Below are 12703 nucleotides of genomic sequence, written 5' to 3'. Positions count from 1 at the left end.
CACCTGTCTGATTCACACCTGTCTCAGTGGACTAATACAGACACCTGTCTGATTCACACCTGTCTCAGTGGACTAATCCAGACACCTGTCTGATTCACACCTGTCTGATTCACACCTGTCTGAGTGGACTAATCCAGCCACCTGTCTGATTCACACCTGTCTGATTCACACCTGTCTGAGTGGACTAATCCAGACACCTGTCTGATGCACACCTGTCTGATTCACACCTGTCTCAGTGGACTAATCCAGCCACCTGTCTGATTCACACCTGTCTGAGTGGACTAATCCAGACACCTGTCTGATTCACACCTGTCTCAGTGGACTAATCCAGACACCTGTCTGATTCACACCTGTCTCAGTGGACTAATCCAGACACCTGTCTGATTCACACCTGTCTCAGTGGACTAATACAGACACCTGTCTGATTCACACCTGTCTGAGTGGACTAATCCAGACACCTGTCTGATTCACACCTGTCTCAGTGGACTAATCCAGACACCTGTCTGATTCACACCTGTCTCAGTGGACTAATCCAGACACCTGTCTGATTCACACCTGTCTCAGTGGACTAATCCAGACACCTGTCTGATTCACACCTGTCTGAGTGGACTAATCCAGACACCTGTCTGATTCACACCTGTCTCAGTGGACTAATACAGACACCTGTCTCATTCACACCTGTCTGAGTGGACTAATCCAGACACCTGTCTGATGCACACCTGTCTCAGTGGACTAATCCAGACACCTGTCTGATTCACACCTGTCTAATTCACACCTGTCTCAGTGGACTAATCCAGACACCTGTCTGATTCACACCTGTCTAATTCACACCTGTCTCAGTGGACTAATCCAGCCACCCGTCTGATTCACACCTGTCTCAGTGGACTAATCCAGACACCTGTCTGATTCACACCTGTCTGAGTGGACTAATACAGACACCCGTCTGATTCACACCTGTCTCAGTGGACTAATCCAGACACCTGTCTGATGCACACCTGTCTAATTCACACCTGTCTCAGTGGACTAATCCAGACATCTGTCTGATTCACCTGTCTCAGTGGACGCTGGTTCTAATCCCCGAGCCGACTAGGTGAAAAATCTGTCGATGTGCCCTTGAGCAAGGCACTTAACCCTAATTGCTCCTGTAAGTCGCTCTGGATAAGAGCGTCTGCTAAATGACAAAAATATATATATATTTTTTTTTTACAAGTTGTCAATTTATTAATTGTCTTTTGTTTGGCTCCTGTCAATCTTGAGTAAGGACACGCACCTGATTATGCATAGAAGTAGGCCTGGGCTACCTGGCCTGCCAAATGTAGGCCTATAAATGTGCTCATTTGGGGATCTGATACTATTTCTGATTGTCTTAACTCACCATCACTGTGGAGCTTCTCAAAGTATTGTTTCTTCGCCTCAAACAGTAAACAAAGTTTGTTTTTACATCCATTGAGAATGGCAATAGTTCGTCAACGTAGCATATTTGAAAAATCTTTCCAGCTCTCTCCCTTTCGATAACCACTCAGCATGAAAGGGGAAAATAAATGTCATGCTCTGATCCGGGTGGAAACGTCAGAAAATACCTGATTACTTCTTATCCCTTGCACAAATAGCCTACAGCTGTGTCTGTCTGTCCAGAGCTCCTGGCGCTGGAAACTGAAGGCTGAGGGCCCAGGAAACTGCTAGCATGAGCTGCTTCGGGCCGGACCCAAGTTAATAGTTGATACAATGTTTCAAGTTCGTTGCAGACAGGCCATGTGTAGCTAATGTGATTTAAAGTATATTTATTAATTTAAGGATATTTTCTACCTGCGGGCTGCAATGTTGCTATTTGTTGGCTTTATGTTAACTTTTTACATAATGGCAATAGAAGTTACTTTTAGATTTGTATCATTTTCATTTAGATATAATTTGGATTAACCACATGACATTGATTTTGAGATATGAAGACTATTATAAATGAAATTAAACTGTTCCACGAAAATGTGTATATAAAAATCATCAAATTTTTTTGGGGTCGGGGACAGTCCTACTGGCTACACACGGACTGATAGACAAATGCGCGCACCACACAGACAAACGGGGCAATATTGCTGGAGATTAATTGGCAGATATTGTGTTAGGTTTAACTTTTTGAGCCAATAGTGGCTAACAAGGGGTGGGATAATGTTAATGTTGCCTTGATTAGATAGTAGCTGGGAGCTTGCGGTGTCGGATACTAGTGACATTTGTTTATGACAGTTTGCGGTGGAACACATGAAAATTGCATGTACTTTCACAATTGTTTGGCGAGCTACTCAATAGGTGGGCTGCAAGCTATAGGTAGATCGCTATAGACCTGTTGGAGACCCATGCTTTATACAGTGGGGAAAAAAAGTATTTAGTCAGCCACCAATTGTGCAAGTTCTCCCACTTAAAAAGATGAGAGAGGCCTGTAATTTTCATCATAGGTACACGTCAACTATGACAGACAAAATGAGAAGAAAAAAATCCAGAAAATCACATTGTAGGATTTTTAATGAATTTATTTGCAAATTATGGTGGAAAATAAGTATTTGGTCAATAACAAAAGTTTCTCAATACTTTGTTATATACCCTTTGTTGGCAATGACACAGGTCAAACATTTTCTGTAAGTCTTCACAAGGTTTTCACACACTGTTGCTGGTATTTTGGCCCATTCCTCCATGCAGATCTCCTCTAGAGCAGTGATGTTTTGAGGCTGTCGCTGGGCAACACAGACTTTCAACTCCCTCCAAAGATTTTCTATGGGGTTGAGATCAGGAGACTGGCTAGGCCACTCCAGGACCTTGAAATGCTTCTTACGAAGCCACTCCTTCGTTGCCCGGGCGGTGTGTTTGGGATCATTGTCATGCTGAAAGACCCAGACACGTTTCATCTTCAATGCCCTTGCTGATGGAAGGAGGTTTTCACTCAAAATCTCACGATACATGGCCCCATTCATTCTTTCCTTTACACGGATCAGTCGTCCTGGTACCTTTGCAGAAAAACAGCCCCAAAGCATGATGTTTCCACCCCCATACTTCACAGTAGGTATGGTGTTCTTTGGATGCAACTCAGCATTCTTTGTCCTCCAAACGCGACGAGTTGAGTTTTTACCAAAAAGTTCTATTTTGGTTTCATCTGACCATATGACATTCTCCCAATCCTCTTCTGGATCATCCAAATGCACTCTAGCAAACTTCAGACGGGCCTGGACATGTACTGGCTTAAGCAGGCGGACACGTCTTGCACTGCAGGATTTGAGTCCCTGGCGGTGTAGTGTGTTACTGATGGTAGGCTTTGTTACTTTGGTCCCAGCTCTCTGCAGGTCATTCACTAGGTCCCCCGTGTGGTTCTGGGATTTTTGCTCACCGTTCTTGTGATCATTTTGACCCTACGGGGTGAGATCTTGCGTGGAGCCCCAGATCGAGGGAGATTATCAGTGGTCTTGTATGTCTTCCATTTCCTAATAATTGCTCCCACAGTTGATTTCTTCAAACCAAGCTGCTTACCTATTGCAGATTCAGTCTTCCCAGCCTGGTGCAGGTCTACAATTTTGTTTCTGGTGTCCTTTGTCAGCTCTTTGGTCTTGGCCATAGTGGAGTTTGGAGTGTGACTGTTTGAGGTTGTGGACAGGTGTCTTTTATACTGATAACAAGTTCAAACAGATGCCATTACTACAGGTAACGAGTGGAGGACAGAGGAGCCTCTTAAAGAAGAAGTTACAGGTCTGTGAGAGCCAGAAATCTTGCTTGTTTGTAGGTGACCAAATACTTATTTTCCACCATAATTTGCAAATAAATTCATAAAAAATCCTACAATGTGATTTTCTGGATATTTTTTTCTCAATTTGTCTTTCATAGTTGACGTGTACCTATGATGAAAATTACAGGCCTCTCTCATCTTTTTAAGTGGGAGAACTTGCACAAATAGTGGCTGACTAAATACTTTTTTTCCCCACTGTAGGTATCTAGTATGAAGGCTGGGAAGAATACGTGCTTACTAGTGCTGAGCAATTAGTGCTTTTTGAGATCGGTTTGGTTATAAAAAATAAACTACGGTTGTCAATTTTGATTAATTTTAACATTAAATGCATTATGAAATAATGATATTAAAACGTTTTTTTCCATCTACCTGCCACAGAGAGAGTTAGTTAGCCCTTCCAGCAGCTACCACACCACTTCCAGATGTTTTATTTTTTATTTTACCTTTATTTAACTAGGCAAGTCAGTTAAGAACAAATTCTTATTTACAATGACGGCCTACACCGGCCAAACCCGGAGGACGCTGGGCCAATTGTGCCCCGCCCTATGAGACTCCCAATCACGGCCGGTTGTGATACAGCCTGGAATCGAACCAGGGGGTCTGTATTGACGCCTCAAGCACTGGGATGCAGTGCCTTAGACCAGATAATGGTGATGAATGAATGGCTGCAGGTCTAAAGTGGTGCACCAGGATGTCAAACCATCATAATCAATTTCCCTTCACAGACCATAGCCAGTTAAATGTCAATTTCTAGACCACTGAGATTTTAGACACTGCTACTGAACAGAAATACAGCTTGATGCAGCTCTGTCTTCCCTGACCTGCTGCATGACATCATCAGACTGAGACAGACTACATCATCAGACTGAGACAGACTACATCAACAGACTGAGACAGCAGGACACAGACAGACGCAGAATCGCATTAATGGAAATGAAGGCTGTTCTAAATCTCCTAACCTGCTATGAAAAGTAACTTCTCCTGTACTGCATCTAGTCCAAACCGGCAGGCCTGCCCGCAGAACAGGTTCCGAACCGGCAGGCCTGCCCGCAGAACAGGTTCCGAACCGGCAGGCCTGCCCGCAGAACAGGTTCCGAACCGGCAGGCCTGCCCGCAGAACAGGTTCCGAATAACGAGTTACACCAACAGACACATGACCGTCAGGACAGTCAGCTAGCCTCCATTACCATGGACAGTCAGCTAGCCTCCATTACCATGGACAGTCAGGACAGTCAGCTAGCCTCCATTACCATGGACAGTCAGCTAGCCTCCATTACCATGGACAGTCAGGACAGTCAGCTAGCCTCCATTACCATGGACAGTCAGGACAGTCAGCCAGCCTCCATTACCATGGACAGTCAGGACAGTCAGCTAGCCTCCATTACCATGGACAGTCAGCCTATCTCCATTACCATGGACAGTCAGGACAGTCAGCTAGCCTCCATTACCATGGACAGTCAGCTAGCCTCCATTACCATGGACAGTCAGGACAGTCAGCTAGCCTCCATTACCATGGACAGTCAGCTAGCCTCCATTACCATGGACAGTCTGGACAGTCAGCTAGCCTCCATTACCATGGACAATCAGCTAGCCTCCGTTACCATGGACAGTCAGGACAGTCAGCTAGCCTCCATTACCATGGACAGTCAGCTAGCCTCCATTACCATGGACAGTCAGGACAGTCAGCCAGCCTCCATTACCATGGACAGTCAGGACAGTCAGCTAGCCTCCATTACCATGGACAATCAGGACAGTCAGCTAACCTCCATTACAATGGACAGTCAGCTAGCCTCCATTACCATGGACAGTCAGGACAGTCAGCTAGCCCCCATTACCATGGACAGTCAGGACAGTCAGCTAGTCTCCATTACTGTGGACAGTCAGGACAGTCAGCTAGTCTCCATTACCGTGGACAGTCAGGACAGTCAGCTAGCCTCCATTACCATGGACAGTCAGGACAGTCAGCTAGCCTCCATTACCATGGACAGTCAGGACAGTCAGCCAGCCCCCATTACCATGGGCAGTCAGGACAGTCAGCTAGCCTCCACTACCATGGACAGTCAGGACAGTCAGCTAGCCTCCATTACCATGGACAATCAGGACAGTCAGCTAGCCTCCATTACAATGGACAGTCAGCTAGCCTCCATTACCATGGACAGTCAGGACAGTCAGCTAGCCCCCATTACCATGGACAGTCAGGACAGTCAGCTAGTCTCCATTACTGTGGACAGTCAGGACAGTCAGCTAGCCTCCATTACAATGGACAGTCAGCTAGCCTCCATTACCATGGACAGTCAGGACAGTCAGCTAGTCTCCATTACTGTGGACAGTCAGGACAGTCAGCTAGCCTCCATTACCATGGACAGTCAGGACAGTCAGCTAGCCTCCATTACCATGGACAGTCAGGACAGTCAGCCAGCCCCCATTACCATGGACAGTCAGCACAGTCAGCCAGCCTCCATTACCATGGACAGCCAGCCAGCCTCCATTACCATGGACAGTCAGCCAGCCTCCATTACCATGGACAGTCAGCCAGCCCCCATTACCATGGGCAGTCAGCCAGCCCCCATTACCATGGAGAGTCAGCACAGTCAGCCAATCTCCATTACCATGGACAGTCAGCCAGCCTCCATTGCCATGGACAGTCAGGACAGTCAGCCAGCCTCCATTACCACGGACAGTCAGCTAGCCTCCATTACCACGGACAGTCAGCTAGCCTCCATTACCACGGACAGTCAGCTAGCCTCCATTACCACGGACAGTCAGCTAGCCTCCATTACCACGGACAGTCAGCTAGCCTCCATTACCACAGACAGTCAGCTAGCCTCCATTACCACGGACAGTCAGCTAGCCTCCATTACCACGGACAGTCAGCTAGCCTCCATTGCCACGGACAGTCAGCTAGCCTCCATTACCACGGACAGTCAGCACAGTCAGCCAATCTCCATTACCATGGACAGTCAGCCAGCCTCCATTGCCATGGACAGTCAGGACAGTCAGCCAGCCCCCATTACCATGGGCAGTCAGCACAGTCAGCCAATCTCCATTACCATGGACAGTCAGCCAGCCTCCATTGCCATGGACAGTCAGGACAGTCAGCCAGCCTCCATTACCACGGACAGTCAGCTAGCCTCCATTACCACGGACAGTCAGCTAGCCTCCATTACCACGGACAGTCAGCTAGCCTCCATTACCACGGACAGTCAGCTGGCCTCCATTACCACGGACAGTCAGCTAGCCTCCATTACCACGGACAGTCAGCTAGCCTCCATTACCACGGACAGTCAGCTAGCCTCCATTACCACGGACAGTCAGCTAGCCTCCATTACCACGGACAGTCAGCTAGCCTCCATTACCACGGACAGTCAGCTAGCCTCCATTACCACGGACAGTCAGCTAGCCTCCATTACCACGGACAGTCAGCTAGCCTCCATTACCACGGACAGTCAGCTAGCCTCCATTACCACGGACAGTCAGCTAGCCTCCATTATAACGGACAGTCAGCTAGCCTCCATTACCACGGACAGTCAGCTAGCCTCCGTTACCATGGACAGTCAGGACAGTCAGCTAGCCTCCACTACCATGGACAGTCAGGACAGTCAGCTAGCCTCCATTACCACGGACAGTCAGCTAGCCTCCACTACCATGGACAGTCAGCTAGCCTCCACTACCATGGACAGTCAGGACAGTCAGCTAGCCTCCACTACCATGGACAGTCAGGACAGTCAGCTAGCCTCCACTACCATGGACAGTCAGGACAGTCAGCTAGCCTCCATTACCATGGACATTCAGGACAGTCAGCTAGCCTCCACTACCATGGACAGTCAGGACAGTCAGCTAGCCTCCATTACCATGGACAGTCAGGACAGTCAGCTAGCCTCCACTTCCATAGACAGTCAGGACAGTCAGCTAGCCTCCATTACCATGACAGTCAGGACAGTCAGCTAGCCTCAATTACCATGGACAGTCAGGACAGTCAGCTAGCCTCCACTACCATGGACAGTCAGGACAGTCAGCTAGCCTCCACTACCATGGACAGTCAGCTAGCCTCCACTACCATGGACAGTCAGGACAGTCAGCTAGCCTCCACTACAATGGGCAGTCAGCCAGCCCCCATTACCATGGACAGTCAGCACAGTCAGCCAATCTCCATTACCATGGACAGTCAGCCAGCCTCCATTGCCATGGACAGTCAGGACAGTCAGCCAGCCCCCATTACCATGGGCAGTCAGCCAGCCCCCATTACCATGGACAGTCAGCACAGTCAGCCAATCTCCATTACCATGGACAGTCAGCCAGCCTCCATTGCCATGGACAGTCAGGACAGTCAGCCAGCCTCCATTACCACGGACAGTCAGCTAGCCTCCATTACCACGGACAGTCAGCTAGCCTCCATTACCACGGACAGTCAGCTAGCCTCCATTACCACGGACAGTCAGCTGGCCTCCATTACCACGGACAGTCAGCTAGCCTCCATTACCACGGACAGTCAGCTAGCCTCCATTACCACGGACAGTCAGCTAGCCTCCATTACCACGGACAGTCAGCTAGCCTCCATTACCACGGACAGTCAGCTAGCCTCCATTACCACGGACAGTCAGCTAGCCTCCATTACCACGGACAGTCAGCTAGCCTCCATTACCACGGACAGTCAGCTAGCCTCCATTACCACGGACAGTCAGCTAGCCTCCATTACCACGGACAGTCAGCTAGCCTCCATTACCACGGACAGTCAGCTAGCCTCCACTACCATGGACAGTCAGGACAGTCAGCCAGCCTCCACTACCATGGACAGTCAGTACAGTCAGCTAGCCTCCACTACCATGGACAGTCAGGACAGTCAGCTAGCCTCCACTACCATGGACAGTCAGGACAGTCAGCTAGCCTCCATTACCATGGACATTCAGGACAGTCAGCTAGCCTCCACTACCATGGACAGTCAGGACAGTCAGCTAGCCTCCATTACCATGGACAGTCAGGACAGTCAGCTAGCCTCCACTATCATAGACAGTCAGGACAGTCAGCTAGCCTCCATTACCATGACAGTCAGGACAGTCAGCTAGCCTCCATTACCATGGACAGTCAGGACAGTCAGCCAGCCTCCATTACCATGGACAGTCAGGACAGTCAGCTAGCCTCCACTACCATGGACAGTCAGCTAGCCTCCACTACCATGGACAGTCAGGACAGTCAGCTAGCCTCCATTACCATGGACAGTCAGCTAGCCTCCATTACCATGGACAGTCAGGACAGTCAGCTAGCCTCCATTACCATGGACAGTCAGCTAGCCTCCGTTACCATGGACAGTCAGGACAGTCAGCTAGCCTCCACTACCATGGACAATCAGGACAGTCAGCTAGCCTCCACTACCATGGACAGTCAGGACAGTCAGCTAGCCTCCATTACCATGGACAGTCAGGACAGTCAGCTAGCCTCCATTACCATGGACAGTCAGGACAGTCAGCTAGCCTCCATTACCATGGACAGTCAGGACAGTCAGCTAGCCTCCACTACCATGGACAGTCAGGACAGTCAGCTAGCCTCCATTACCATGGACAGTCAGCTAGCCTCCGTTACCATGGACAGTCAGGACAGTCAGCTAGCCTCCACTACCATGGACAATCAGGACAGTCAGCTAGCCTCCACTACCATGGACAGTCAGCTAGCCTCCACTACCATGGACAATCAGGACAGTCAGCTAGCCTCCATTACCATGGACAATCAGGACAGTCAGCTAGCCTCCACTACCATGGACAGTCAGCTAGCCTCCATTACCACGGACAGTCAGGACAGTCAGCTAGCCTCCACTACCATGGACAATCAGGACAGTCAGCTAGCCTCCACTACCATGGACAGTCAGCTAGCCTCCATTACCACGGACAGTCAGGACAGTCAGCTAGCCTCCATTACCATGGACAATCAGGACAGTCAGCTAGCCTCCACTACCATGGACAATCAGGACAGTCAGCTAGCCTCCACTACCATGGACAGTCAGCTAGCCTCCACTACCATGGACAGTCAGGACAGTCAGCTAGCCTCCATTACCATGGACAGTCAGGACAGTCAGCTAGCCTCCATTACCATGGACAGTCAGCTAGCCTCCACTACCATGGACAGTCAGCTAGCCTCCACTACCATGGACAGTCAGGACAGTCAGCTAGCCTCCGTTACCATGGACAGTCAGGACAGTCAGCTAGCCTCCACTACCATGGACAGTCGACAGTCAGCTAGCCTCCATTACCATGGACAGTCAGGACAGTCAGCTAGCCTCCACTACCATGGACAGTCAGGACAGTCAGCTAGCCTCCATTACCATGGACACGTCAGCTAGCCTCCATTACCATGGACAGTCAGCTAGCCTCCATTACCATGGACAGTCAGCTAGCCTCCATTACCATGGACAGTCAGCTAGCCTCCATTACCATGGACAGTCAGGACAGTCAGCTAGCCTCCATTACCATGGACAGTCAGCTAGCCTCCATTACCATGGACAGTCAGCTAGCCTCCACTACCATGGACAGTCAGGACAGTCAGCTAGCCTCCATTACAATGGACAGTCAAGACAGTCAGCTAGCCTCCATTACCATGGACAGTCAGCTAGCCTCCATTACCATGGACAGTCAGCTAGCCTCCATTACCACGGACAGTCAGCTAGCCTCCATTACCACGGACAGTCAGCTAGCCTCCATTACCACAGACAGTCAGCTAGCCTCCATTACAATGGACAGTCAAGACAGTCAGCTAGCCTCCATTACCATGGACAGTCAGCTAGCCTCCATTACCATGGACAGTCAGCTAGCCTCCATTACCACGGACAGTCAGCTAGCCTCCATTACCACAGACAGTCAGCTAGCCTCCATTACCATGGACAGTCAGGACAGTAAACTAACCTATGGGTTGTTCGACCTCAAAGAGCACAAGAAAAATAATTAACACCCACCATCTCAGATTGTTCTGAAATAATTTATGTTAGAAACAGATAGGCCTAAAATTAGCATTCCTGCAACATTATTTTGTTGAAATATAATTTGATCTGAGAAATTAAGCTAATTGATTGCACCCAAATTGGCCATTTTAATTTATAGGATTAATATAATATTCAATAATTGTAGTACCTACCATCTGATTTGGACCAAACTTTTTTCTAATAATAACCATGTTTCCATTCGAGTAAAGTCATACCGTATTTTTTTAAATCACGACAGCTGTGATGGAAGTTTCAGATAAAAAATAAATAATGTTAAGCCTACATGAAAATCTGTCGCCAATTGGATGGAAACCTAGCTAATGAGTAAGAAATCCAAAGGAGGTTGTAAAAAGCCATCCATGGACCCCCCCACAACCCACGCCAATCCCACCCCAACAACCAGTATATAGTACCAGTTCTCTATGTCTGACAAGTAGTATGGAGCTGCAGCTCGGAGTATTGTTTCTTCATCCTATGTAATGTTTTCTCAGTGAATTTGGTGATGTTTTTTTTCCCCCATGTTCAGATAAATTAGTAATTGAAGTTGTTGGGTTTATGTCCCATTCTACATCCTGATATTACCAGGTTCTGACCACTAGATGGTGCTGTTCCTGCTATTAGGTGATTTTATTTTTGACACTTTGCGTTTTGTTTAATTGGCCACTGCTTCAAATGCTAACTTTTTATAATTTGTGTCACAAATCCAATGCAAGTCAATGGTACCTATATTAGCATTTTCGTGCTTCAAGTCCAACTCATCCTAAAGTATCAACAAATGTATTGTGTAACTCAATTATGTTACTTATAGATTATTTGGATATGAAGCGCATTGACTTGCATTGGAAATGATAAAAAGTTCGCAGTGGCCATGTAAACAAAACTCCTACAGAAGACGCCTTCGTCCAATGACTTATGTGTAATGTAATGGAGCTGAGAGTCATGATCAAGCGCAGACAGAAAGACAGAGATGGGGAGGTCTCTCCTCTGCTCTGCAGAAGAAGAGGGAGATGGAATAGAGAAGGTGGGGACCGACGTTGCTAGATTGTTCAAACAATAAGGATAGGTGGTAAACGTAAGAACAGTCGTAGGCAGCGATTCTCACCTGAACCTTCCTCCGCAGTGTTGGCATTGGTCCCCGACCCAGCCGGGGCTGCACACACAGTTGCCCGTTGCCGTGTTGCATTGCCCATTCATGCACGGTTTATCGCATTCTTTCGCATCGGTGATAGCGGGCAGTCCAAGGAGCAGGCCGAACGCGGAGAAAAGGAGCAGTGTTTGGAGCATCAAGCCCCGGCCACCGACCTCCACCAGCCCGCTGCTCAGGCTCAGGCTCCGGCTGCAGCCAGCATCACAGCAGGCCCTCCGCCGTATCGCCCCGTCCATTCTCACAAAATACGTCTACTGCTTGAAACAGGTCGGCGCCACCAGCGACCGGTTTGGTTTTCAAACTCTGTGGTAATCCGAGAGGGACACAGTTGTTGATAGAATGATTCCTATCTCCTTGTTGTGAGTGATTTTAATGTCGTTCTCCGGTGGCTACAATCCCACCACCGCGTATTGACATCAGGAAGTGGACTTTATCAGACACGGAAATGCGTAACGATTGACAGATGGCGCGAGGCCTTGAATTGTATAATGGGAATTCCAATTTAATTTGTTCCATTAAGTTTATGGTCAGTTTTATCTAACACATTATTGAATGCATACTTACACTTTATAAATACACCCCCAATTACAGATGTTATTTATTTATTATTTAAAAAAATAAAAAAAATAAAAGGGGGGGGTGTGTAGATCAGCTTTAATATTGTAGATAGATTGTAGTTTCCATCAATGTAATTGTCTGCATCACTTCCAATCCCCCATATATTTTTTGCAAATATATATATATACATACAGACATACACACATATAATAATATGCCATTTAGCAGACACTTTTATCCAAAGCGACTTAAAGTCATGCGTGCATAC

At 48.0% G+C, this 12703-nt stretch overlaps 1 protein-coding gene across 2 annotated transcripts in view; it reads right to left on the bottom strand.

Annotated features, from left to right (window-relative positions):
* The window catches only part of LOC121555328 (attractin-like), a 185777-nt gene extending 173395 nt beyond the window's left edge, over positions 1 to 12382 (bottom strand). For both annotated transcript variants that reach the window (XM_045212892.1, XM_045212893.1), the window contains exon 1: positions 11833 to 12382. In XM_045212892.1, the coding sequence (XP_045068827.1) occupies positions 11833 to 12113 (281 nt within the window). In that variant the 5' untranslated portion in view covers positions 12114 to 12382. The remainder of the gene's footprint in view (positions 1 to 11832) is intronic.
* Positions 12383 to 12703: the final 321 nt, after the last annotated feature.

Source organism: Coregonus clupeaformis, unplaced genomic scaffold, assembly GCF_020615455.1.
Source record: "Coregonus clupeaformis isolate EN_2021a unplaced genomic scaffold, ASM2061545v1 scaf0060, whole genome shotgun sequence".
In the NCBI taxonomy this organism is placed as follows: Eukaryota; Metazoa; Chordata; class Actinopteri; order Salmoniformes; family Salmonidae; genus Coregonus; species Coregonus clupeaformis.
This window is presented reverse-complemented; position numbering and strand designations above follow the sequence as displayed.